Source organism: Manis pentadactyla, chromosome 1, assembly GCF_030020395.1.
Source record: "Manis pentadactyla isolate mManPen7 chromosome 1, mManPen7.hap1, whole genome shotgun sequence".
Lineage (NCBI taxonomy): Eukaryota > Metazoa > Chordata > Mammalia > Pholidota > Manidae > Manis > Manis pentadactyla.
The window spans coordinates 76,504,171-76,531,524 of NC_080019.1; the positions used below are offsets into that span (position 1 = coordinate 76,504,171).

At 37.4% G+C, this 27,354-nt stretch overlaps 1 protein-coding gene across 2 annotated transcripts; it reads left to right on the forward strand.

Moving 5' to 3' along the window:
* Window positions 1-5,360: 5,360 nt before the first annotated feature.
* Window positions 5,361-27,014, forward strand: DIPK2A (divergent protein kinase domain 2A). Of its 2 annotated transcripts, none has more exons than XM_036904302.2 (3): window positions 5,361-5,482; window positions 20,521-20,824; window positions 24,204-27,014. In XM_036904302.2, exons 2-3 carry the CDS (start codon window positions 20,578-20,580, stop codon window positions 24,533-24,535), a joined length of 579 nt encoding a protein of 192 aa, XP_036760197.1. In that variant the 5' UTR covers window positions 5,361-5,482; window positions 20,521-20,577; the 3' UTR covers window positions 24,536-27,014. The 2 variants fall into 2 exon arrangements, with proteins under 2 accessions (XP_036760197.1, XP_036760196.1); XM_036904301.2 differs by lacking the exon at window positions 5,361-5,482 and adding an exon at window positions 5,661-6,547.
* The last annotated feature ends 340 nt before the right edge of the window (window positions 27,015-27,354 follow it).

The window sequence follows — 27,354 nt, forward strand, 5'->3', positions numbered from 1 at the left end:
ATTGGTCATCTCTTTGATGTTTTAGATTTACAGAACTTCCTACTGTTTTCTCTCTTAATATTATAGATTAAATGGCCTCTTAAAATTTTCTTTAATTATCTGCAGTTCAATAGTAAGTACTAGTGTCTTAAAGACTTAGGAATCAAAACCAAATACAAAAAATAAATAAAACTTGCCCTTATATAAAGTAGCTTTTCAAACAAATTCTAGAACTTCGATTACTGTATTTATTGCCTAGTCTAAAACTAATAACTGTAATTAGGTGCTACTTTATCTTAGAATATAGCATTTATAACAATATGACCTTCCAGTTTAAACCACTAAGTTGCTATTTTTAATTTGTCAACAAGTTCTAATGGTCTTGTTATCTTGTGATTAATCAGCACACAATATATTTTACCTATCTATGTCGATTTTTTGTTTTGTTTTGTTTTCCTTAAGAAAGGGCTTATAAACCCTGTAGATAAATAAGACTTCTTGTTTAGAACTAAAGAGTCACCAATTCCAATGTGTTATGGGAAGGTGTATGTGGGAAGGAGTTCCGCACAGCAACAAACAAGTCTTTGACACCAGCTTGGTGTCTAACAATTTCACTCAATTCTGGCACTGTCTTCCTGGAGATAGCGTAAGATTCCACAGGTTAAAGGTTCAGTCCCATGAGACTGCTCTCCATTTCAACCAATCAACCATATAATTTTGAACACTAAATATACATTATGCTTAATACCTAAGTACAAAATGTAAATAGACTTCCTCAGCTATGGCTGAACTTTATAAACGGCACAGCCATTAGGTTGTGGACTATGGCAGGTCTTATACCTATACATGTGGTTTGCATGAAGGGACCCTGGTAAAGATACCTTATAAAGAAGTCCAAGGTTTAGCTACCCAGTGGATGCTTCTGCTCTGGACACAGAAGTTGCAGTTCTCCAAGCTTTCTGGCATGCTTGCTTAGAGTGAGCGAGCAGTGGGCTGTAGCTGCCATCATCCAGCAGAAGTGCAGGAATGTCATTTGCACAAGCCAGTAGATGTGGAGGTTGGAGACAGAATGTGAGGCTTAAGAGGAAAAAAAGGCTGTCAAAAAAGAGAAACGAAATTATCCTAGTGCACACAACATACACTCCAAAGAGGAATGCTATTAATGTAAAATAATGTCAGTAGCTACAGAAATTTCTTGTTTATGCTCCTTTAATATTTGTTTTTATCTCAGTATTTATCACAAACATGTAGTAAAGTTGTATATGCATGTATCTATCTCCAGTAGACTCTGAGAACCCACATCCTCAGAAATCTTCGACTTGGATAGAATTGAGTAACAGGCACTTTCAGTATGTATATTGACCCATAGATAGCTAATAATAATGTTAATTTACACAGATGTACACACTTTGGGTTAACTTTTCAAAAGATTCTAACTGGGTTACATAAGTGACCTCTCATTGAAATTGTGTTAGTTTTTTTGTTTTGAATATACTTTCTCTGACAAACTAAAAAGAACAGAAATATTAAAAATTTACTAAGAAAAATATGTGCCTCTCTGGATTAACCTAGCCAGTGTGGAAAATTATATGTAACAATGTATGTTAATCTGAATTAATATAAATCAGGAATTATAAATTGCAGTTGCATTTGAGCTAATTTTCATTATTCTGACCAAGTGAGAAAACTGTATGGGTTCAGTTATCTCAACCAAAATCATAGCTTTGGTGTTTACAAGTCTGAGAGGTCTATTTTTACATCCAATGGGGCCAACTGTTTGATACCTAAAAAACACCTATGTATATTATATAGAGTTATTGATTTAAAAATACAACGAAATGTGTTTAAGATTCTTTTAAAACACTGAACAGCTTTTAACTACAAAACCTGTTCTTAAAGTACATCTAATATACATAAAGCTGTAAAGTTAGAAACAAAAGACCCAATCATTTCGTGGGAAAATGTATGAATTTTAATTATACCAAAAGTAATATGTAATATTATTTATATTTTGATAATTACAGGTTTCAACAGCCAAATTAAGCTTAGAAACAGAGATGTGGCAGTGAAGAAAATAGCCAGGGGGGATTGTACTTGCATCTTCCTCATTCTTTTCCGCTCAGTGTCCCCAACTCAGTAAATGGCAAACCTTCTAGTAATTCAAGATAAAAACTGCAGTGACAGCTGATACTTTCCCTCTCACATCGAAACTTTTGAGAAAATTCCATTAGGCCTGTCTTCAGAATATATCCAGAATGCTCTCACCAGCTTTCCTGTTATCAGCCATCATTTCTAGATTGGATTATTACAATGATATGTAATCTTAAAGCATTCATTCCTTCAATTGTTTATTCATACTCATCCAACTACTAATAAACTACTGCTTAAATCAGACACTCTTTTGGGTACTTAAGTACACAGAGTACCCTTTTGGACTTAACCTCTTATCCATCCTGAATCTTACTATGATGAATTGTTCTAATACATAACTACCAGGGCACTAAACAGTCAATACGGAGGAAATTAACAACTAGGTAGGGAATCATTTTCCAAGTCAGTATTCCAGTTCTGTTTCTAAACCACATCAAACTGGAGAACCTAATTGAATGTGTTATTAAGAATATTCTGATAGGTAACACTATCAATAAATGATTTTTGGCATATAACTCAGAAGGAATAAAAATAATTGAATGAATGACATGACATTGCTATATTAACATTCCTTGTATTCCTCTCAGCTAAAAAAACAAAACGTTTTGGCCTTTACATCTGTAAAAAGAAGAAGAAAAACAATTGATTTTGAACTCTGACAGACTGTAGGATAGAATAGCAATACAAGGGAAAGAACAAATAAAGGGATAGAATAGCAATACAATGTGAAACTTAAAACTATCAAAGAGCTTTTACTTTTTTTAAATGGATGATAGTTTTTATTTTCCTTGAGGACTACACTAAATTCCTGAACACTCTTACTAGATAAAACTCTAGAAAACCTAATATTAGGGCTTTTAAACAAATGTAAAATATTTAGACACAAAGCAAATATTTTTCAAAATTCAACCTGTATAGACTAGTAACATTTTCTACATTCACTCTTCAAATGATGTCTACATAATTCCAAGGATTTCATTTGGGAACTGTTTTAAGAACTCCAAAGATCTTTTCCATACATAGCAATGCTGCCGTTTTTTTTTTTTTAGTTTTTTATTAAGGTATGATTGATATACACTCTTATGAAAGTTTCACATGAAAAAACAATGTGGTTACTACATTTACCCATATTATCAAGTTCCCACCCACACCCCAATGCAGTCACTGTCCATCAGTACAGCAAGATGCCACAGATACACTATGAGCCTTCTCTGTGCTACACTCTTCTCCCCGTGATCCCCCACACCATGTGTACTGAACATAATACCCCTCCATCCCCTTCTCCCTCCCTCCCAACCCGCCCTCCCACACTTCTCCCCTTTGGTAACCACTAGTTCATTCTTGGAGTCTCTGAGTCTGCTGCATAGCAGTGCCTTCTTAATTCTGTTATTAGTCACCTAAACAGTCTCTATGTCCCAGTTCTCAATTTAATCAATAAGGCAAGAATGCCAATGGAATCTCTAACTACAAATATAAAAGTGTATATAGTGCTTGTATTGTTTTAAAACAATTTCACATAAATCGTCTAGTATTAACTGAATGTATGGGGCGGGCAGAAAAGAATGTTAGGATAAGAAATTTGCAATTCAGTACTAATTTGCCTAGTTTGTAATTCAGCAACAGCAGCAGATCTGATACCTCCAGACCAAGTATATCAAACTATTTTCTTATGAAATCCTCATTTGAGATCACACTTATAACTTTACATTTTGTGGTTGGGGGAATGCTTGAAGGCAAGCTAAATTAGTTTACTACCAAAGGTGGCAGAAAGTCCGTAGTGGTAGCAGCCAAATTCCTACGTGGTCATTTCGTACAAGGATTTGAAAACTAATCTTCCAATCTGTGTTCCATGTAATATTTAAAAATCACTTCTATGCTTAATATATTTATTAAAATGTCCGTAGGTTTCTTCAAAGTTTGAATTCTCTTATCAGGAGAGACAAAACATGAATCGCAACAGTACTTAAGAGGATGGCTCTGCCTTTTACAATCAAATAGCTGTTAAGAACAATACAGAACTGAATTTTATAAACCAGTATAGATGTTTCGCATCAAGCCCTTGCAGAGTCGCTCTATGCATGTCAGTTACTGGGATGTCTTTTAAAAACCATGTTCAATCACTAAAATTAACTCAGTGTAAGTCCCACATATTTAATACCGTTATCTGGAATCACCTATCCCTCAGAAACTCCTCCTCCTCATTTTAACTGTTCTAGCGCTAAAACTAAAAAGCATTGCAATTATACATTCGCAGCTACTGCTCAAGAGTGCGGGTCCCCCAAAACTTACATCAAAACAAGGGGCTGTAGTTCAGCATTTCCGAGTTATTCTCAGTGGTGGCGTGAATCTGAGCCAACGTGCCGGTGGGGAGCACGGTGAGGCCCGGGGCCCTTAGCCCACCGCCACAGCTGCGCGCCGAGGCCGGGGAGCCCTGAGGGGAGGGCCTGGGGAGTCCGCCCGCTCCCCCAGGGCCCTCGGGGGCCGCGCCAGGAAAGCCACGCAGCCCAGTCAAGGAAACGGCTTAAGGGCCAGGCTGGGAAGCAGGCGGGGAACAAGGTAAACCTGCCAACTGCTCATCCCCAACTCTTCGCAACAGTAAGAGCAACCCCGGGAGACACCAGACTGCATCGGTTCCCTCCTCATCTTACTTTCCCTTTAACATAGTGTCTTGGGGGTTTCGTTTTTTTCCGTGTCCACTCATGAAAATTTGTTGCTTCCAGATACACACCACAGGGGTGGCCCCAACCACTACACAACTCACGCTTCTCCCACGTTTCCTCCGCAGCTCCGCCCCCACCCTGGAGGCGCGCGGACCCTGCGGGACGCGAGAACCGCCGGGCGAGCCTTACCGCACCACGCCTCGCCCCCAGTCGCGCGCCCCGCCCATATAAGGCTCCCAAAGCCCGCCGCCCCGCCCACTCTGCCTCCGCCCCGCGCTCGCCGTTGGAGGGGGTTGCCATAGGCTCTGGCAATTTTTTCAAACCCTTGCAGGACCAATTTCACAGCGGCACAAGACAGGCCCCAGTAACTCAGCAATCGTAAAAGATTATTACTACAAATCACTTCACTATCAGATCTCGAGAGTTCAACCCCTCCAGAAGCTCGAGCTCCGCCCCCACGGAGCCGCCCCCAAAACCGCCCCCGCGAGCCCGCGCTTACGCTTTCCGGAAGGCGCGCGACGCGCTCGCTCCGCCCGCCATCCCCGCCCCCCTGCCCCCTCGTTTCTCAGGAGAGCCAGCGCGTAGGAACTGGGGCGTGCGGCGTCAGGGACGCGCGAGCGCTTCGTCCTCCCCGCCTTCCTACACTGTTGCTACTTTTCGGTGTGAGGCCTTTCAGCTCCTCTTCCCCTTCCGTGAGTCCCTCCTTCTCTCCCCGAGAACCCGCTCGCCCCGCAGGCGGCCACACGGGCAGTGCGCGTGCGCGCGCGCGCGAATGCTGGCGCGCGGCGGTCTGGTCCCCGCGCAGCCTCCGCCTCCCGCCGCTCTATAACTTGGCTGGCTGGGAGGAGGCGCCGCGGAGTCGGACGGCGGGAGCTCGGAGGAGGGAGCCCGAGAGTTGTGGAGACTAGTGAGTGGGAGAAGTCGCAGCCGCTCTGCGCGGCTCCTTCCCGCCCCCCGTCTCTTTCTCGCTCACACTCCGCCTCCCGCCCGGCCCGCGTCCTCGAGCCTGTGGGCCCCTGTGGTCTCTCCGGGCTTCGGCGCGGCGGGGGCGCCCCGGGGGTGCCCTCGCCCTCCGGGCGCGTGGACGGGCGGCGGGCGGGATGTGGCGCCTGGTGCCCCCGAAGCTGGGCCGCCTGTCCCGCTCGCTGAAGCTGGCGGCGCTGGGTAGCCTGTTGGTGCTGATGGTGCTGCACTCGCCGTCGCTGCTGGCTTCCTGGCAGCGCAACGAGCTGGCCGACCGGCGCTTCCTGCAGCTCAATAAGTGCCCGGCGTGCTTCGGCACGAGTTGGTGCCGCCGCTTCCTCAACGGACAGGTGGTGTTCGAGGCGTGGGGCCGCTTGCGCCTGCTGGACTTCCTCAACGTGAAGAACGTCTACTTCGCGCAGTACGGCGAGCCCCGCGAGGGCGGCCGCCGCCGAGTGGTGCTCAAGCGCCTCGGCTCGCAGCGCGAGCTGGCGCAGCTCGACCAGAGCATCTGCAAGCGGGCCACCGGCCGGCCCCGCTGCGACCTGCTTCAGGCCATGCCCCGCACCGAGTTCGCGCGCCTCAACGGCGACGTGCGGCTGCTCACGCCCGAGGCGGTGGAGGGCTGGTCGGACCTGGTGCACTGCCCCTCGCAGCGCCTGCTCGACCGCCTGGTGCGCCGCTATGCCGAGACCAAGGACTCGGGCAGCTTCCTGCTTCGCAACCTCAAGGACTCGGAGCGCATGCAGCTGCTGCTGACCCTGGCCTTCAACCCCGAGCCACTGGTGCTACAGGTAGGCGCGGAGCCCGGGCCGGGGGCGTCCTGCCGGGAGGGGCACCTCGAGGAACGGCAGTCGGTAGAACCGGCTCCACCGGCGCTCCTTGCCCAGTTTGGACCCGGCCCGGCTAGGTCAGGCCGCAGGTTTGGGAAAGGGAACGCGCTGGGGGCCCCGTGGGCGCTATGCCAGATCGCGGAGGGCGACCCAGCTGGTGGAGAGTCCGGTCTTGTCACATAGACCCGGGCGCATCTCTGGTTTGACTGCGGATCCTTCAACGCCAGAGGGAGCGCGTCTTGTACGCCCAAAATGTCTCTCCAGCGAGTTTCGACTCTCCACCCTGCCTTTCTTTTATCCGCCGGAGCTGGCTTCCAAGGCGCAGTCTGTTCACGAGCCCTTGGACCTTAGTTCTTAGGTGGTTTTATACTGCGTTTGCGCTCGCTTGTTGTAACCCGCGTGGCTGGCCTAACTTTGGCCCCAAAGTCTTTGTTTTATTCTTTAATTTACCTGGTAAACCATTGGGGGCAGCTATCTGGGGGCAAGCTGGGGAAGATGAGGTCAGAATAGGGACTGTGGTCAGAGGTGGTATTAATCCGTGAACCCGGTTTTGGGTGTATCAGGAGGAAGAAGTAAGGCATAACTGGAGTTGGGGCTGGGAGGGTTTAAGGCCAAGACGGACATTTTCATCCTGATCCTGTGACCTGCCCTATTCATCGGGTAATTTGGCTGCTGGGAGGAGATGAAATGTTAGGCCGGGGCGAGAAACAGGGGAAGGAGATTCTTCCGTATAGCTGAGCTATTGGCTCTTTTGTGACTTTATTTTGAAAACAAAGGTGCCTTTTGGGCAGTAGGTAGGGATCTCTTTTACTAATCAAAAAAAAAATATATATATATATATATATACCGCCCTCCCGTACTACTACTGTGTTTATCTTTGGAGCAGTTACTGAGTTTTCTACACATTCCCACCCGGCTTTAGTGCGGTGTCTTGAATAGTGGTTACAGTTGTGGGATTGTGATCCCTCCCGATAACCGCAGGGAAAGTTACGTTGCCCCTTTTCCATCCCAGTTTTGCTGTATTTCAAATACAAGGAGAAAAAAATACGACTTAAAATTATTCAAAAGTAATTTTGGAATACTTCACGCCCTTTTTGCGCTGCTAAGAATGTCACTGATGGCTGGGGGGTTTGTACAGGGTTGTTGTGTTTTTAAATCTAAAAGTAAGTGCATGAGTAAGAATATGCAGTGTTCATTTATACCACTTTCTTTTTCTCGAGTTCTCCACTGCCCAGCATAGCTAAGAGAAACCAGCGTCGTTTAATTAGTTTAGCCAGGTAATCTTAACACAAAATATTTTGCCTCAAACAAATGTTTAGTGTGGGTCTTAGTAAATTTTAAGGTGTAATGGGTCAAATTTAAAGTATAAATTATATTTACATAACCATTCACTGCTGTTTAACAGTGAATGGTATGTAAAACTAAACTTCATCGAAAAAATGATGCAGTAGTTTCAAAACTAGTTAGCCTCTAAAGCTTAATTTTTAATTTAGTAGACTACTATAATGTGCATATTTACGATGTGTACATTTGACTTGAAACCTTTTTTTAAATTTAAGCTTGCTTTTCTCTTTGAGAAATAGATGTTTATTAGCAGAGTTGGTCTCTGGAGAAAGCTTTAGCAGTGTATTTTGCTGGGTACAAAGTCTGTCAAATTCTCTGGGACCCAAAAATTTAGTAAGGAGCTCTCTTAGTAGTAATACCCATTGTCTGCATTTATACTAGTAGTGTGTATCAACTTCTTTATAAACATCATGGCGTATGATTAGCGCTAAGGCAAATCTGTTTTATTTAGGAAGCTTGTATATTTTTTTGAAGTTTGAAGTTGTCTTGGCAGTTTCAGTGTACTTTATAGTTGAGATAGTCAAGCATTCTTGTATCTTGTTTTCTGATTAACTCTTCTCTCAAATTTAACTGTTCCTCTATTTTCATCTCTAGTGATAAACAACTAAAAAAAATTGCACTATTTTCTTGTAGTTTAAAGTTAGTGACACAGTTGCTCTGAGTGGTTGGATAGATGGGTTACAGTATAAGTGTTTTTGGTATGTGAGGAAATAATATGTATCAACCTTGTTGATTATGACCTTTGTAAGTGGCATTTTTAATTTAGGCAACCCAGCCAGTTCTATAGCTAATTACTTGCTGTGTGAAATAAAAATCTGTAGTCTTTAGTAGACTACTCAGTCATGTTGGTATGTTTGTTTTTACCTGATGGACAAGCAAGTAAAGTAATAAATCTTATTTTTCAATAAGATATCTTCATAGAGCTGTTACTTTTTTATAGAACCTTTTCATTTCTGATAAAAACTTAAGTATGAACAGTATAATTGAGGTTTGATGATAGTGTGAAACTTAAAGGAATTTCAAAATTCTGTGATCAGATACAGATTGTTACACACAAAGTCAAATCATGTTCATTAGTTTTTAGCTAGATAAATATATACAGTATTAGTTATTTATAGAGGTTTGTATAAAAATTAATAGCTGTTTATGGTAGTGTTGGGATATTAATTGGTAGGAAAACTCACTCAAATTTGGCTCTCTATTCATATATAGTTTTTAGATCATGTATTTAAAAAAAAATATTAAGGGTACATGTGTGTGGTTTACAGCTTAAACAGAAGCTCAGCTTCTTTTTTTTTTTTCCAGGAGAGGGAGCTACTTATTGAATTTTTGAACGTTTGGTGACAAACTAGATTTTTCTTAGATTGTATAAATTAAGTACTTTGGAAAAAAATCTTTTGAACTGACTTCAGCAAACTAGTATTAACAAAAGCCCTAATGTGCTAAACATGGTTCCAAAATAAACATTTAAAAATCTCCTTGAAAAGGTACCAAAGAAAGAACTAAGAAATATATATGAATTTAACCCATTACACTTGCCTCTTCTGATTTTAAGAAACAATAACAAATTAAAATTTAATTTTGCCTTCAAAGAATATATTAAAGGTATTAAATGTCTGTAAGGTATATTTTGCATATATCTTATTTGTGTAAGGCTACATAATAATACAGATTTCCCAATATGAGGTGGTATGAAAGTATAATTCTCTTTCCATTGTTGGATAGTTTTACTGGTTTATAGCTGCCTGTTTAGCTCTAAGAGAAGTTGTTCTGCCATATAATTATTAATCTTCTAAAAAATGTATAAACATCAAGTAATACGATAATGTTATTTATCTTCTACTGTGATACCATCTTTCCCTCTTCACATTTTTTACTTCAAGAAACGTATAAGTATGCCATAATCCTATGAAAAAAAATTTAGAGAGGGACTTTGTTGATTTTATATTGCGTAATAACATTCTTGGAGTATTCAGAAATTGAGATGTTCAAGTATAAAATGTCTGTTATTTTATTGGTAGATTTTCTACCAGTATCTGTACTGTACTTATTCTTGAATTTGTAGAAGTGTGTGTGTGTGTGTGTGTGTGTGTGTGTGTGTGAGTGAGAGTGTGAGTGAGTGAGAGTGTGAGGGGTGGGGAAAGGAGGGAGAGGGAGGGAGAGGGGGGGAGAGAGAGAGAGAGAGAGAGAGAGAGAATGCTCTCTGGATTTCCTAAACCCTAAATTTATGACCTGGAAATAGTGAAAATGGTCTTGTTTATAGAAAGAAAGCAAGCTCTTGGTTTTCCTAGGATGAAGAAGGTGGGAATTTGTTTTACTATTATATTTGTAGGACTTAATATTAGTCTTAAATTTTCTGAATCATAGTTTGAATAGGATTTCCTTAATTTTCACAGTAATAATGTAATTAAGCTATGGATTTTAAGTTTTCATGTCAGTTCTTATAAATGACATAACACATTCTAAACCTATATAGTGCCTGATGTATAATGAGCACTCAATGTTAGACTTTAAAGTGTCAGACATTAAATAAGGTAAAAGTAACTAACCATCTAGTGCGTTTGCTCAGCTGTTTTGAAACTTGTTAGGGATATGGGTTACCTTAAAAATAGTTATGATCTGGATTATCAACCATACTTTTAGTTTCACTTGAGAAATCATTGTTTTTCTACTTCTGTTCTGAGCTTGACTTCAGCTGGTGGATTTTTTAAAATGGTGGTTTTAGGACTTGGTTCCTATATGGGTTGGAGGCCACCAGGATAGCCAACCCTGTTTCAAACTTGTCTTCGTGTCCCTAAATTTCACATGAAATCGTAATAAAACAAAACAAAACCAGGGACTGCCTTTAAGGAAAAAATGATGGAGCTAAAGGTAGCCAAGGATCTTGTGGGACAGTAACATCCAGAAAGGATGTTCCAGACTTTTTCTCAGGAGTTTCTTTTCAGGCAATATCGTAGGGAGCCACCTATTTCAGTCCTTCTGGCTGTTGCTTTAGTAACCAGCTAAGCAGATTTAGTCTTTAGAGGTGACGCTGATGAGGTAGTTATGAGTAGTTATGAGTAGAGTATTTTTTATCTAATAAATTCATAAGGGTTTTTTAAATTTTTTTATCTAGAGGATTTTTTTTTCCTGGTTTTTTATCAGAGGTTTCATTGACACTTTTGACACTTGAACATCCTTCATGAAAAAGAAAACAAAAGTAATGAAATAATTCTTATGTACCTCAGGTCCCCAAATCAGACTATTTTAGAAAAAACACAGAAACTGATCATCACCCTTAGGAAAGCACCTCTTCGAGATTAGTAGAGCAAAATCATTTTTTTCCCCTGGCTTTTTTTGGGTTTATCTGTATCTTTTGACCATTATTAATTCTAGTGGTCCTTCTTGTAATTTTGTCTAATCTTTTAACTATTTTTTTCATATTTCTGTTATGTGGGTCAGCACTTATTCCTCAGTCGTGTTGGTGGGGAATAGAAAGCTTGCTTTCTAGACGTGGGTGGTCAATTTCTCACTTGATCATCAAACTGGTTTTATTCTATTTTGTTTTTTGGCTTAGGGTCTCTGGCCTACTTCCTCTATTTCTGTCATTGCTGGTGATTCTTCACAGAATGCTAACAATTTTTCTTTCATCACATTTCAGTCATTATGTATAATATTAAACTAATATGGCCTTAGGATATAAGCCCTGAATTTTTCCTACACATATGGTGAACTTTAGTAAATGATTGTAAAGTAATGTCTTAAGACTGTAAATAGTTAGTGTAAGGTAAAGACAGATCTTCATGAAAGTTTTAAATTATGTGATCTTTTATCCAATTCCTATGTCTTTTTTAGATATATAGATTCCTGATAGGAAGTTACCTATGAAACATCTGGAAGCTCTTTGGACTTAGAGCCCTGAACTTAAGAGTCAGAAGAACTGAATTTTATTTGTTCTTTTGGTTGGTAAAATTGTCTGTTACATGGCATGTGGATTGAAAAGCTCTTTTTAGGTAACAGGTAGTTTACTGTTCAGGAGTATGTATATAAATGACTAATTACAATCAGTATGGCATAATAAGCTCTGCAGAAAAAGATACATGCACTCTGTCAGATGACTCATTTAAGGAGCAACATCAGGGTGTATCTTCATTGGAGTGGATACCAGGGAACATTTCACAGACGGCTTGAGTTCTGTAGGATAAGTGGGGTTTTGACCAAAGATGGGATGGGAGATGAGAGGTGTGGCAGGCATGGACAGTATTGGGATGGCATTTTATATGAAATGGTTCAGTCACTTGTGCATGATTGCCTCTCTGGTATACACTACCACAAAGGTGTTTCGATGGCATCAAGCAAATTGCTTAATGTTTCAGAGCCTGAGATTTTTATTATTACTTTACAAATCCGCTTATTCCATTTTTAGACAGCTGTAGTAGTTGAAAAGTTCTCCAGTACATTATGTTGACATCTGTCTTAGAAATATGTAAATTTTACTCTTCCTGTGGCAGATATTCAAATGTTACCCCCTTTATATATACACATCATATTTTGGAAAAGCAGTTAGGTGGGATTAGCAATTTGTCCCATATGAAGTACAATGAATAGAAAAGGATTCATTAACAAAGCAAATAATTTAATTTTTCTCTGCAGATCATTATTACAGTTTAATAATTTTATTTAGTACATTGATGAATGATAATTTTTAAAATAGAGGTTAAGTCTGGGTTATTTATAAGCGTTCTTAGACTCTGACAGAATCTTAATCATACTTATCTGAAGTAAGTATGATGCTTCAAGGTCATCTTCAGATTTTGCCGTTCTAATGCTCACTTGGAATTTTAACTTTGAAGTGAAGAGCTCTGACAAGAATTGTGTGGCTTGCCAGTAGCGCCAGGAATGGATGTATGTGCCTTTGAGATACAGTAAATGTGACAGGCCAGGGCACAGTTTGCTTTCTGGGGCATTAGGTGTGGGCTGCAAACAATAAGAATAAGGTTATTTCAGATTTCACATTTTATAAAAACAAAGCAGATTTCTGTGATAGAAATTGGACTGGGGTTATAATACTTTCGATTGGGTGGTCTGGAAGAGTGACATTTTAGCTGAGGTGTGAATAATAAGTCTAAATGGTGCCAAGTCCTGAGGGCAGAGTGTTTTAGGTGAGAGCCACAGCAAATTCAGAGGCCCCAAAGCAGGATCAGTCATGGGAGCAGGGGAGCATGGTACAGTGTAAGACCATAGAGGCAGACAAGGACCATATCCAATATAGCCTAATGAGTTTAGGCTCTTATTTTCAGAGCAGTGGGAAACAGTAGAAGTGTTTTTAGAAGGGTCTGGTTTGTGGAAAATGGATTATAAAGGTTAGGAATCAGAAAGGCTTTTGTACTAGTTTCTGGTTAGAGAGCTTGGTTTAGATTAAAATGGTTGCATGAAGGTTATGAAAATTGGTCTGAACCAAAATATTTTAGAGAAATAGCTGGCAAGATTTGCTAATGGGTTAAGAGGTATTAGAGAAAGAGAAAAATTAAGGATATCTGGATTTTTGGTCTGAGCAGCTACTGGGTGACAATTCTTCACGATGAGAAAGCCCGAAGAGGAATGGCTTTGGGGTAGGAGAACCAAGAGTTTGTTTTGACTATATTGAGTTTAAGGCAACAGTGAGAATATAAATCTAAACCCAGACACCAGGTATTTAACAGAGAAGGATACTGTGCTACTAAAGGATATTTTGCTATTTTCCTGAAGGCCGTTAATTCAGTTTGCATTTTAAATGAACTAGGGAAGTTAGTAACTATTGTACTTGGCAGACTGTTTTAAAAGAATTCATATCTTGACATTAAGGCATTCTTAGGTTATTGGACCCAAAAGATGCTTATATCTTTTTTCTTTCTTTGAAATTTTGTTTTACTGGGAATATATGTTTGAGTACAGTGTTCATAGGTATATATTTCAACTTAGAAAAGTGGATCACAGTCATTGATTTTGAGAGTAGGTAAGTAAGATGAGACTAGTAAATTTATGCATATTTAAAGTTTGTGGCCTAGTGGGATTTTTTTTTTTTTTTTGGTGGGAGGGAGCATTTCTTAAGCTACTTACTCTAAAAGCTGATTTACTTCTATTAAACTTAAGTAGATTTTTTTGCTCTTGATGTCTTCTATTGCTAGTTTCCAATTTTAGAAACGTGTTGGGCATGATATTCAGTGAAATAACATAACCTTGCTATTTTCAAGGCATTGCTTAATATTGTTGGAATTCTAGGTGGGTGGAAAATGGCATCCAAAAAATAATTTGATGAAATAAAGTGGAACATACCCTACAACTTGAAAATCTTGAGATTATTAAGATTCTACAGTATTTGCAATGGATTTTGGTCACTACTACTTGACAGTATAAATTAAGAAACTAAAGTCTTAGAGAAATTTTAGCAAAAATTAGGTAACCATTAAATCATCCCAGTAATCCCCCCTCCAGACAGTCCACAAAACTGAACACATTAGTCTGTCACCAGTACAGCTGACTAATCTCTATGAACAGCTGTTATAACATGCATTACTACAAAGGGATTTTGTTCAAATTCGGGCTTTTAAAATAACTTTGAAACTTAAATTTTTAATTGTATGTTTGGATTAATAGATTTTTTTTTTCAAGCCACTTTCTTCGTAGTAGGAATTTCCACCTTTAAAAAAAGTATTGTAACATATGTCTTTACGTGAACTACAAAGTTAACATTCCTTTTAATGGACTGTTGTGAAGTAATAAATTCCTCTTAATGGACTATTGTGAAGTAATATATAAAATATTTTATATTTCTTGTACAGAAGGAATTTTTATCTTTTAAATTTACTATGCAAACCCTGATTTTGGTCATGTAAGGAGAAAAGTAATAGAAAGTAGGTGCTTTAGAGTTGACCTTGTTTTAATCTATTAGTTTTACTCCCATATCCCATGTCTCCTTTTCTCATGACTGTGTTCTGATGCAAGAGAACAAGATGACCTTATTAATCTGGTAGGACAGTGACTATTGATCAGAGGGAATTGTGATTGATACTATAAAAACTTGTTCTTTAGAATAATGTTTTATAGCACAGGGTGTTTTTTAATTCCAGTATGTAAGATATTTCTGAAAGTTAAGGCTTTTTGTTTGTTTTCACAGCATGTAGACTAGGTTGAGGAGTTTGTGTTTAATTTTCGAAGTTCCATCATGATCTGGTCCCTACCTCCCTCTCCAGACTACATTACCTCAAGCCATTTCCTCTTCATTCATTTCACTGCAGTTGCTTAAGCCCTCCCCTACCCTCCACCCACCCACCCCTGTTCTATGAAGACAGATTCTGCCTTCTAACATGTGCCTGTCTAATACACTCATCCTTTAGATCTCAGCCTAAGTAGCACTTTATCTTAGAGAGGCTACTCTTTACCATGCAATCTAAAGGAGGTCTCTGCTCTTCCTCCTCAACACTCTGTAACCATGCAATCTAAAGGAGGTCTCTGCTGTTCCTCCTCAACACTCTGTAATTTGTAGCAGATGCCATAATTTATTATCTATGTGTGTTTAATAACAATCCTCCCAACTCAGGCTGAAAAAGCTTCTGAGAATAGGGGCTATGTTTATTCACAACTGTTTACATGGTGGAGTTGGGATAGATTTAAGATTTTTTAATTCAAAATTTGTATTCTTTTCATTCTACAGTAACACCCACTGCCTTTTACTCTGCCTGCTTATAGTAGTCAGTGAAATGTGGGTTAATCTACAATCCCTTAACTTCAGTTCTAAATTCTAAAATCTGTAGAAAAATAGGATTTTGTCAGATTGTTTTAAAAGTGTGGAAATGCACTTACATGCTTAATTCCACTTAGGATGAATAACCTTACATTATTTTTGCAGCGTAATGTTTTCTTGTGGGGTGCTGCCCTAGACTCTACTGGAGCTGTTGCATAATGAAATATATGCATAAGTTACCATTCCAGAATTTGGAAAGTTATGAAACAGGGAGATAGATTTGATTGAGGGGCTGTATTAGCCAGACTTGCCTCTTACTACCCTTGTAACTTGAGGCAAATCATTTAAACTATACTGGTAAGACAAACTATACCGGTAAGACTGAACTACAGTTGACCCTTGAAAAATATGGGAATTAGGGGTGCTGACCCGCCCCCTACACGCGCGCGCACACACACACACACACACACACACACACACAGTTGAAAATCTATGTATAAGTTTTGATTCCTCCAATACTTAACTACTTAGAGCCTACTGTTAACCAGAAGCCTACTGGTAACAAAAACAGTTGATTAACATATATTTTGTATGTTATATTATTATATTCTGTGTTCTTATGATAAAGTAAGCTGGAGAAAAGAAAATTTTTTTCAAATTATTGCAGATCTCCGGAAAATTTTTCAACGTATTTATTGAAATAAATCCGCATATAAATAGACATGTGCAGCTCAAACCCATATTGCTAGAGGGTCAGCTGTAGATTTATAACTCAGGTAACCCTCCAACTCTAAGAGTTCTTAGATTTCATTTCACATCCTTTTTATTGATCACATAAGCTATCAAGACATTTGGTTTTGATCAGTAGAATTTAAAGTTTACTTTGTGGTGCTTACCTATTATAAATGAAAAGCAAATTTACTTTGTGGTGCTGTGTTTATACATATTGCCAAATTTAAATCTTTTTTGTATTTTCGGTGCTTACAGATTTCCTATACATTCTTCATAGCATTGGACCTTTTTAAAGTTTAGTAAATAATTTATATATTCCATTGTAAATTAGAAACTACTAGAAGACAGTGACAATGTATTTCTAATCCAGTGGTTCTTGGCTTTATTTGGAAGGTGTCTGTTATTTGTGGATGCCTTTCAATAGATGTGAAAATAAGCACATCTCTTCATGAATATCTGGACTTTGTATTTAGCAGATTTAAATAGGAAATATAAAAATGTTTTGGTCAGCAATTCTTCATAAAGTAGTATTAAATCTAAAATGTACATTTCATCCCCTTTTCCTTTACTCCTTGGGTTGCCCTGGTGAAGGTGGTGGTACAACTATATCCCAGTTATACAGAGGAAGAGACTAATGCTCTCAGAAGTTCTGACTTTGCCACAGTCACACAGCTAGTGAGATGTGGAGGTAAAGGTGGACCTTAAAAGCTAAGCCTTGTTTTTTCAAGTCCATTTTTATTCCACTTATATATACCATTATTGCCCTTTACATAGAGAAATTTTATAAAATGTAATACACCATAAAGAATGTAAAATATCTAAATTTTATTATCTTTACTATAATATTGATTTTGTACATTTTATGTCACCTTCATTGTATTTCCTTTAAAAATGGAAGATTACCTTACTGGTTTTGTTTACCACTTAGAGATTTTATTTCTGAAACGATGTCTTTAACCTATTGTCAAAGCATATAATTATTGTTATTGTATTTGTTTGAGTTTTATAATCCCAAGAAGTAGCTTGTTTTTCTCTTAACAACAGCAAAAAAGATACTTAGATACAGTGATTTATCTTAGGTTTCATATTCAAAATGCTACTTAGTTTGTAAATTAACAACGAAGGCATTTTATAATTCTTTAAATCTTATCATGAACCACGTCTGGTATAATACTTCATTTTGTCAATTTTTACATTGGTAGTAATACTCAATAGAGGTTTTCTTTGTGTGGTTACCAATTTAATTTTTTAAAAATACATGGTTTTATAACTATTTTGTGCCTTTGTACTACTGTTATACAAATAATATTTTGTTTTAAAGACTACATATTACACTTTAGGACTTACTTTCAAGACTGATGAGAAGCTGTGAACAATTCATTGGAGTACCTTCAATCTAGTTAAAATTTAAACCATTCAAAGTTTAAAGACTCTTTCCTTCAAATGAAAAATATTTGTACGTATTTTTTTATTGTAAATAATCCACTAAAATAGGCACATTTTATTTCAGATTACTTAAAACTATGTGCTTGTTCTAGGCAATTTGAAAATCTGATATTTTAAGATTTGGTTTAAAATTTTTAAATGTGAATTGCAGCAGTGAATTTCTGATCCTAGCTATTGTGTTTTATGCACTGTAGGAGTTTGGTAATCAGGAAGTTTAAGAAGTTTGTATTCTTAAATTACTTGATACATTTAACAAGTTCAAGCCATAATATATATATTTTTTCCTAGCCATAATATTTTTAAATGTCTCAAATTCTCCTTGGCCATGGTAATTTGGTTCTAAACCACAATTACTTTAAATACAAATTACAAATATTTTGGCTTCTCTTGGGCATTTTCTTTGTACTACAGTCTGTTCAATAGAATTCTTATTAATGAAATCTGACTATTTTGATGAAACAATGAAAAATTCTGGTGATATGAGCAAGTGGTATGAATTCATTAAAGTTCTAACATAAGATTAGGTAGCAAACTATATGAAAGAATTATAGTGCTCTTCTTAAAATGAGGCATAACAAGATTTCAGTTAACATTGTCAAAAATCATGTGAATATAAAGTTGCTCAGTATGACATTTGTTCATATATTTTACCTCTTCCGTAAGGGACTTGGGTAATGTATATATTTGACTGTCATTTGCCAGTTGGAAAGGCTCCAAACACAAGGAGGCATTTGTACATGTGCAGATGTTGACAGGGTTCCCTTTTCTCCTGTTGTCAAAGACCATTTTATTCTCACAAAGATATGTTTGTAATCTGTTCTACAATATGGCATGTGAGTAATAATACCAATAGTGTACAGAATAGTTTTTTGTTTTGCTTTTTGCATGACAAAACTGTAATTTCTCATATTCACTTATTTTTAGTGTTTTTATGTCAGGGACTTTATACATGAGTACTTCTGGGAAATAGTTAAGTCTTTTATAATCATTTTGTCTAAAGTTTCAAGGTTATGGAGGTATTTTAAGTTGAAAGGAAAAAAGTTGAAAATAACATGGGATTAGGAAACAGTTTTTTCACTCCACATTGGATATAGACAGTTTGTCACTTTTCCAGTGCTCAAAGGACATAAAAATTCTCAGGTATAAGAGAAATGTGCTCTCCTCTAATTAACTGCTAAAGAATCAGTAGATATTGTCCCCAAACTAAAATTGAGTCAATTCATTTAGTATGCTTAAAGATTCATACCATCATATCTGAATTTTTAATTTGCACAATTACTGTCTTATCACAAAACTGCTGACATGAAAATTTAAAAGGAAAAAGTTACCTATATAAAGAACAAGTACAGTTATTGTGCATTGATAGAGTTGAAAGGAAGCACACATGAACAAGTAATTATGGGTAGTTTAGTTCTAAAAATTGTTATTATTTTAAAGTTGATGGAAATTTTAATGTAAGGATAGTATTGAGTTTTGTCATTTTATAAAAAGCTCAGGGTAAAATTAATATTACTTATTTTCTTAAGGGATTCAAGAGCCTCATGTCAGGTGCTTGTAATGTATGTAGGTTGTCCCATTTTTAGCAAAAAAAGTAGGCTTCATTTATACTCTGTAGTATTTTGCTTTGTTTCTCCTGCAGTGTTTGTATAAACATCTTTTTGTCATAATTTTTTTTTTCCAGCTTAAGGAAATGTGCTAGGGTAAAGGACTGGCTCTTAAAACGTGCCTCCTCTGGTCATGTGATCTTCCAAGAAATTTAAAACATTACTTACCATCCTTTTGTGCTCTAGTGTTCATTTTGCACTGGGAAGTACCTTGGATAATCCCCTATCATTTTACTTAGGTGGGAAATGACTTGTTCATGGTCATGGAAGACTTATGCTTTAGGATGTTAACCTTCCCAGAAGTTATAAAATCCATTAGAAAGCCTTGGTAAGATTAGGAGAATAAATAAGTTTGAAGCTGGGCTAAAGGTGAACAGAAAATACTGTGCCGGTGGAAGGGGAAACAAGATTAACTTGGGACCGGAGTGGAGGTTGCATTGATAGAATATTGCCTTGCACTTCACCAATCTTTGGGTTGTAGGTGTAAAGACACTTCCCAAGAATCCTTCTCTGAACTCCACCCCTCCCTGCTTCTGTATTAGGTAAGGCCTCTATTAAATGCTCCCTTAAAATCTGCTTAGTAACTAAGAGTTTCTTAGTAGCTAACACTTACAATTTTTTGTCTGTTGTCTGTTTCTCTTCTGAGATTTTTATTTTAGAGACTTTGTTCAGTTTACTCTTATTGCCAACATAGCACATGGCTAGTGCTTGGTAATAGACTTGCAGTGCTGTCTATTAGGTGACAGAAAAAGGATGGTGATTGTACTTACACAAGTCAGAAAGGTAAAGAACAGCATAAATACTTTTAGATTTGGTAATAAAGAAGGTGTCATGTGTTATGTTGATCACTTTGGTTCTGAGATTTTGATAAGCAAGGCTTATTCTATTTTAGCTTTATAATGTAAAATTATCTGTTTAAAGATTTGTTCTTCGGTCCATTATAACTGCACAAGTTAGCAAAGAAATGAGGTTTTATCTCTGAGAACTGTTGAATATAACAAAACCCAAGCTTGTGCCTAGTAGCAGTCTCTACTGAAAGGATTGGGGATAGATCTATGATCATCATCATCAGAATCTCTTGTAACGTTAAGATAATTCTTTTGTAGAGTTTTCCATCTGATGAAGGTTGGCCATTTGCAAAATATCTTGGAGCTTGTGGAAGAATGGTGGCTGTAAATTATGTTGGAGAAGAACTGTGGAGTTACTTCAATGCACCATGGGAGAAACGAGTTGACCTTGCTTGGCAGTTAATGGAAATAGCAGAGCAGCTTACAAACAATGACTTTGAATTTGCACTCTACCTCCTGGACGTCAGCTTTGACAATTTTGCAGTTGGTCCTAGAGATGGGAAGGTAATCATTGTGGATGCTGAAAATGTTTTGGTTGCTGACAAAAGGTTAATTAGACAAAGTAAGTATATAACTTTTTGATTTGTGTCTTTGTACACATTTTTTTGCTGTGTCTAAATAGTGTTTTCATTTATATGAAACCTTTAATTTTCCCCTTAAATGGCAACCTTGAAATTTCCTTTGTTTCATTTGACCACTACCAGTAAAGAAATACCGATCTATTATACTTGTACTCTTAGTCACAGTTTCTGTATATTTACTAAAATACCCTTTGGATTTAAATGGATACCCATACTCTGTGTGTGTGTGTGTGTACACACATGGTCTCTTTCATGCAGTTTGCTGTGTTCTGTGTTTTAGGAGTCTAAACATAAGTTTTTTTTATCATCACAAACTATCAGAGAGACCTGCTCTCCTGGAGGCCTTTTCTGTGGGATCTCTTATGTTCTGTAGGTTTCCTGCAGTGATTTTTTTTTCTCTCTTAATTATTTAGATGATTACTAGCAGTGCAGATCTTTAACTTTGGTTTGACATGATTACACCAAAACTTTTCTGTCCATTTATTGGTAAACTCTTGACAGGTTAGGTGGCAGAATGAAGTGTTTTGAAAATTAAATGCCACAGGAATTTTTAAGTGTTAGAGACACAGCGCTTAGTTCTATAATTAATCTACTTAGTAAAAGAAACTGAATGGTTATTGCTGCATGGTAAGGGTCTTATATTTTTAATACTCTACCCTGCTATCATATGAGGATCTTTTGAAGACTACAAAACCAATCATTTGTGGCACCTGGGGAATGTAGTGAATGTTACATCAGTGCGTAGGTTGTTACTCAGTTTGGCATGATTTTAGCTTGATTCTATTAAATACTTGATTTTTTTCCAATGCCTTGTTCTGATTCCACACCAAACTACTTTCTGATTATTTATTGATTTGCCATGTAGATTCTCCTGCAGGGAGTGGTTGCCCTGTTGGAGTGATTCATTCCCCACTTTATCTCGTCAGATATTTGTGAATGTTACAGCAGTTTACAACATGCTTTTCAAGTGTATGTTTCAGTGGTTTTTAGTAGACTTGCTCAACTTTCTTCAACTTAAAATTTTCCATTGTTTGTAAAGAATTTTTTGTTTTTTTAATGTGGGCATTCCTGGAATACATGTAGAATTGTATACCAGCTAATTCCTGACCTTGGATGAATGTAACCATAGTTTCTGTGTTCTTGGATTTCATACAGTGAGCATTTCTCCAGTGCTACTTTAGCTTTGGACAATATTTTTTAAATGTCTCATTGTAGGGCTGAATATATGGCCACTTTTGCAAAAGGCTATATCTATTTATTTACCTTCTTTTCTGACTCTTACTTATGAAAGACCTTTTTCCCCCCTAAGGAAAATTGAGATTTTTCTGTGTGTAACTCCGTTGGTGTGCTTCCCTTTATCATCTAAACTAGTAAAAACATTGCATATTCATCCCTCTTTTCCAGACAGAGTGGATCCTTTTTTGAGAACTTGTTGCATCAGTTATCTCCTTCAATTCCTCACTCCCCCACTGCAATCCAGTTTCTCTTACCCCTTAATAAGGAGCTGTTAAACAAGTATGGATAAGACTTTACTTCTTTCCCTTGCTTTTCAACTGTTTTTAAAAGTATTGCTTACTCTGCCTACCCCTCCTTCCTCAGCCTCTCTTCATTCTTCAACTCATTAAAACCTGACTTAGAATTCTGTCTGCATTGCTATTATCAGCTACCTGCTTGGCAAATCCATGAAGTGACTGATTCATAACTTCCTGAAGTTCTGTCCTCCTCTGGTTTCCTTCTACTCACATAGTTCCTTTTTCAAAACATGAATCTGATCTCATCACTCCCATGCTTATTTAACAACTCCCCATTGTTTATAAGTAAAATTCCAACTCCTTGCCTGGGCATAAGCTGCCTGACTTGCCACTGTTCTGCTTCATTTTCAATATCCATCTGTATTGCCCTTGATTCTCCAGTGACAGTCAGTCACCTTTTGGTTCCTTGAATGAACCTTTACGCTTTTGGGCTCTTCCATATGCAGTTTCCTCTGCCTGAAATGCCTCATTTTTCCTCCAAATTTAGCTAGCTACTTGTCCTTCAAGCCTTAGCTTAAATGTTACCTCTAAGGAAGACTTGACCACTATATCTAAAGGTAGGGAGGGTTGGTTCTTTCATAAACCTTTCTACTGTTAGAAACTGTTGTTTCCTTCTTAGTGTTTAATGCAATTTGTGGTAAATAATGTTTGTTTATTTACTTGCTTAATGTCTATTTCACATACTTGATTGTAAGCCAGTGAGGGCAGGAACCATGTATTACCTGTTTTGTTTACTATTTGCCAGCTATAAAAGTAGGCATTCAAATAAGTGTTTGCTGAATAATGAGTTTCTTTCATTAGCCTTTGCTCTGCCAACCTCTTAAGTTTCAAGGTTCTGCTCTCAGTCTTTTGTTCTTTTTTCCCTTTGCTTTCAACATGTTTTCCAATACAATTCAGCTATTCTCTTGGCTCCATCCAGCATTTGTATGCTGATCATTTCTAAATATGAAGACTTTACCTCTGACTTCAGTCAAAAGTTTCAAGTCTATTTCTAGTTGCATCTGTAGATGCAACTGGAATATGCATATATTCTAGTTTCCCACTGGAATACCTCATAGCTACTTTTTTACTCTATATATAAGATATTTACACTATTTTCTTAATAGTGTCTGCTTTGTCATCCGAATAGAACATTAAAGTCAAACATACACTTACTGTTAATTTCTGTCTCAAATGTTTCTACAATCTGACTTTCTTTTGTAGACCTTCTTTAAGAGTTGTTGTCATCTAAGTCTCTCCAGTCTTTAGCACAGAGTTATCTTTCATAAAATAAATCGTGGCATGACCACACAAAGTGCAGCCTGTATGTCTACACTCACTGTACCTCTTCCCCAGGTACCTGTCTCACACTAGGGCACAGTAAACTTTCTGTTTCTTGAACCAGCTGGACCAATCCCTTAAGTCCATGCCTTAGCACATACTATACCTAGGGCTAAAATACTGTTTTCCTTCATTTCTTTTCAGACTTGCTTATCTTTTAACACCTAAATCATATGTTCTGCTCTATACACCCTTCTCTACAGCCCCAGGCAAAAGTATTGGTTTCTCTGTACTCCTGTAGCATGTCATAGTTCTGTATGGCGGCACCTTCTCTATATGGTGGAAAGTTTCCCCCTAGACAGAACCCTTCAATATTGGGGACCTTGTCTGAGCCTTCTTCTCCCTGCCCTTGGTGGGCTCCAAATAAATGTTTGTGTATAAATTAATGTATTTAAATGTTTAAAGTTATAGTACAATTTTAAGAATACTATGTTAATTAATATTTTTGAAAGCAATGAGAACTCTTTTGAAATGTGTTTTTCTCTTTCTGCTTTTCCATGTTTCACAGATAAACCTGAAAATTGGGATGTATGGTATGAAAGCAAATTTGATGACTGTGATAAGGAGGCTTGCTTGTCATTTTCAAAAGAAATTCTTTGTGCTCGTGCCACTGTGGACCACAATTATTACGCTGTTTGTCAGAACCTCTTATCCAGACATGCCACCTGGCGTGGCACTTCTGGAGGACTCCTTCATGATCCACCAAGTGAAATTGCCAAAGATGGCCGACTAGAGGCCTTGCTGGATGAGTGTGCCAACCCAAAGAAGCGCTATGGCAGATTCCAGGCTGCAAAAGAGCTGCGTGAATATCTAGCACAATTAAGTAACAATGTGAGGTAGTCTCCGGTGAACTTTTCTTGTCTCCATTTAAATAGCACTGGCTGAAACTAAACCACCAAAAACCATGGAAAAATGAAATTCGAAAGTAATACGTTCTGAGAATGATAAACTTGCACTGATCTTAGGTTAACATCCATCAAAATAAGACATTACTTCAAATATCACATGATGCTTCTGCAAATAAGTTTGTTCTTACACTTGGAGACTTGAGCTGTCATCGCCCCCCCTGAATGCCTGAGTGGATTAATGAATATTGTTAAGCTATTGGAAATGAGTCTGATAGTTACATTGGCTTGTGTATCAAAGGGTACTTGGTACTTGACTTAGTTTGCATTATTATGATTTTGTGAATCTCTTGCATTTACTTTGAATGTTAAATTAGACTGGCCTGTTTTATAGGCCACTATTTCCTTCTGATGTTTAGTTTTTTTTTCTGTTTTTCTGTTTAAATTGTACACATTCAGGTCACTGCAGGTGTTTAAGTTTGGACTAGCTTTCATTCAGTGCTATGCGGTACACATTTACTGTTAGGGCAGGAATCCCAGGTACTGTGTTTTTTTTTTTCCAGAAAGCTGAATATTTTATTATGTAAATACTTTTCTCCCCATTTTCTGTGGTTTCACCATTGCATGAGATCATTTAAGGGTATTTTAACAGTTATATCCCACTATGCCAATAATTATAAATGTACACTAAACATAAAGTTTGGCATATATCGCAGAATATCATTTTGTCTTTTAAAAGGCTCTAAGAAGAATATACCTAGCAATCTACACCTTAGTTAATTTTGATTGAAGAAAAAAAACCCAGTATTTTTTTTAAATGTTAACTAGTCCAAGGTAGTAATGTATATGCCAAAGAAATATTAGGCTTAGCCCCATGGTTAGATTTTAAAACTGATCATCTACTTATTCTTACTATCCCACTTTCACTATTTTAATTTTCAGTATTAAATTCAGATCTTCCTAGTTATTCTTTTATGTTGAAAAGTTAAAGTACTGCTTCTAAGCATATGTAAGTTAAAACATATCCTACCTTTTATTGATGAATAGTTTTGAAAAAATTAATATAGTCATCATTTGAATTTAAATGGGCACCATAACTTTTTATTTATTGATGGACTAGGAATATTTACTCTAAGGCAGTTTTGCCAGTCTGTCCAATGTGGTCTTCCTTACCCATTTATTAGACATCAAACATCAAATTTATGTGGATAAAATTAACAAACATGAAATTTGTAGGCTGTTTAAAAAGTTACAGTATAAATTATCACAAACAGGTGATACTTTTTTCTGTTTAAAATTATGGCAAAGTTTGGTGTAGTGTGCTGTATTTAGTTCTACACTGACCTTCCTCTAAATCAGAAAGTGGTTAAATATGCACAACTAAAGCCATGCTTTTCTTTTCTTTTTCATTCATTCAGCAACTGTTTATTGAGCACCAGCTCTGTGCCAGGCACGCTCCTAGCTGCTACACACCATCTGATCACAACGTGTGGTTAGGTGACTTTACAATGGTCATCAAATACTTCAATGTAGGTGTTTCTTAAGTTGAAATAGTGTTGATTAAATTAGTATTGATGCTTTCATGTTATTTTACTGTTGTAATGGAAATCCTACTTGTACCATCTAACTGGGTTACTACAAAAAAAGAGCAGAATGAAATCAGTAAGGATAATCCCAGCTTAAAAACTGGAAGGAGAAGGGTCAGATATCTCCATTATAAATAGATCACATTATGTCAATTTTTATACATCAGTACATGACATATATCAGCTAGCCCTCAAAGAAATGTCTTAAGTGCTGGAAGTTTGACTAAGCTGACTTTTCAACTTCGGAAAACTTCTGAGGTGAGTGGTTAAATTACTTGTCAAACATTTGCCTCTTACTCAGAACTTCAAATAAAATACACATTTTCAAAGAGCACCATTTATATTGGTAAGTATTCATTTACAAACCTTAGAATGCCAGTCACAGTGTCTTTCTGTGGCTTAGCAAACATTTGTCTTTTTGCAAGAGTGATTGTGATTACAAAACAGGAAGTGAGAAAGCTGCCAGCAGTGATGGCTGCTTGAGGTAGTCCTTTATAACTACCGTTTCCCCAATGAGATGTGGAATTTCTTTTATCTTTGGAAAATGTTGAGAAGATAGTAAAAGAATTAGAAATTTAAAATTACAGGGAAAAATAATGTATGTGAAAAGCAATAAATATTTTGTTCACTTTGCTATCAAGATGTTCACTATCAGATATTTATTATACAGCAGCAATTTATATTTTTAATCATTGCCCATTAATAGACGCAGTAAAATATTTTTGAATCAGACATTTGAGGTTTGTATGTGCATTAAAATTGTCTTTTGTACTGTAAGTTACTGTTTAATTTGAATATTTTATCAGAACTGTCTCCCTGTGCCTTTATAAGATAAAGTTGTTTCTACAACTTTTAATGATCTTAATAAAGAATACTTTAAGAATCACACTTTTCAGACTGTCTCTTAACTTCAGATCAGATACCCAATTTTTTTTTCAATCAGGAAGTGGGGTTGTGTAGATTAGTTGTTGCTTTTTTCCTCTTGCGTTTATTTTGACAGAATTTTCAGAAACTTTCTGGTTGGATGGGAGCTGGACTTAAGGTGTGTATATATTTCCTTCTGTTTTTCTTTAGTAAGTTTTTAAGCTTTACCTTTAAGAAAGAACTCAAAAATAGTACTTCATTATAGAATTTCTCAGATGTGTACAAGAGAATATAATAAACAGTAGTTTAACTATGATGGCTCTAATTTCAAAGTTAGCAACATGTAGCCAAACTTGTTTCATCT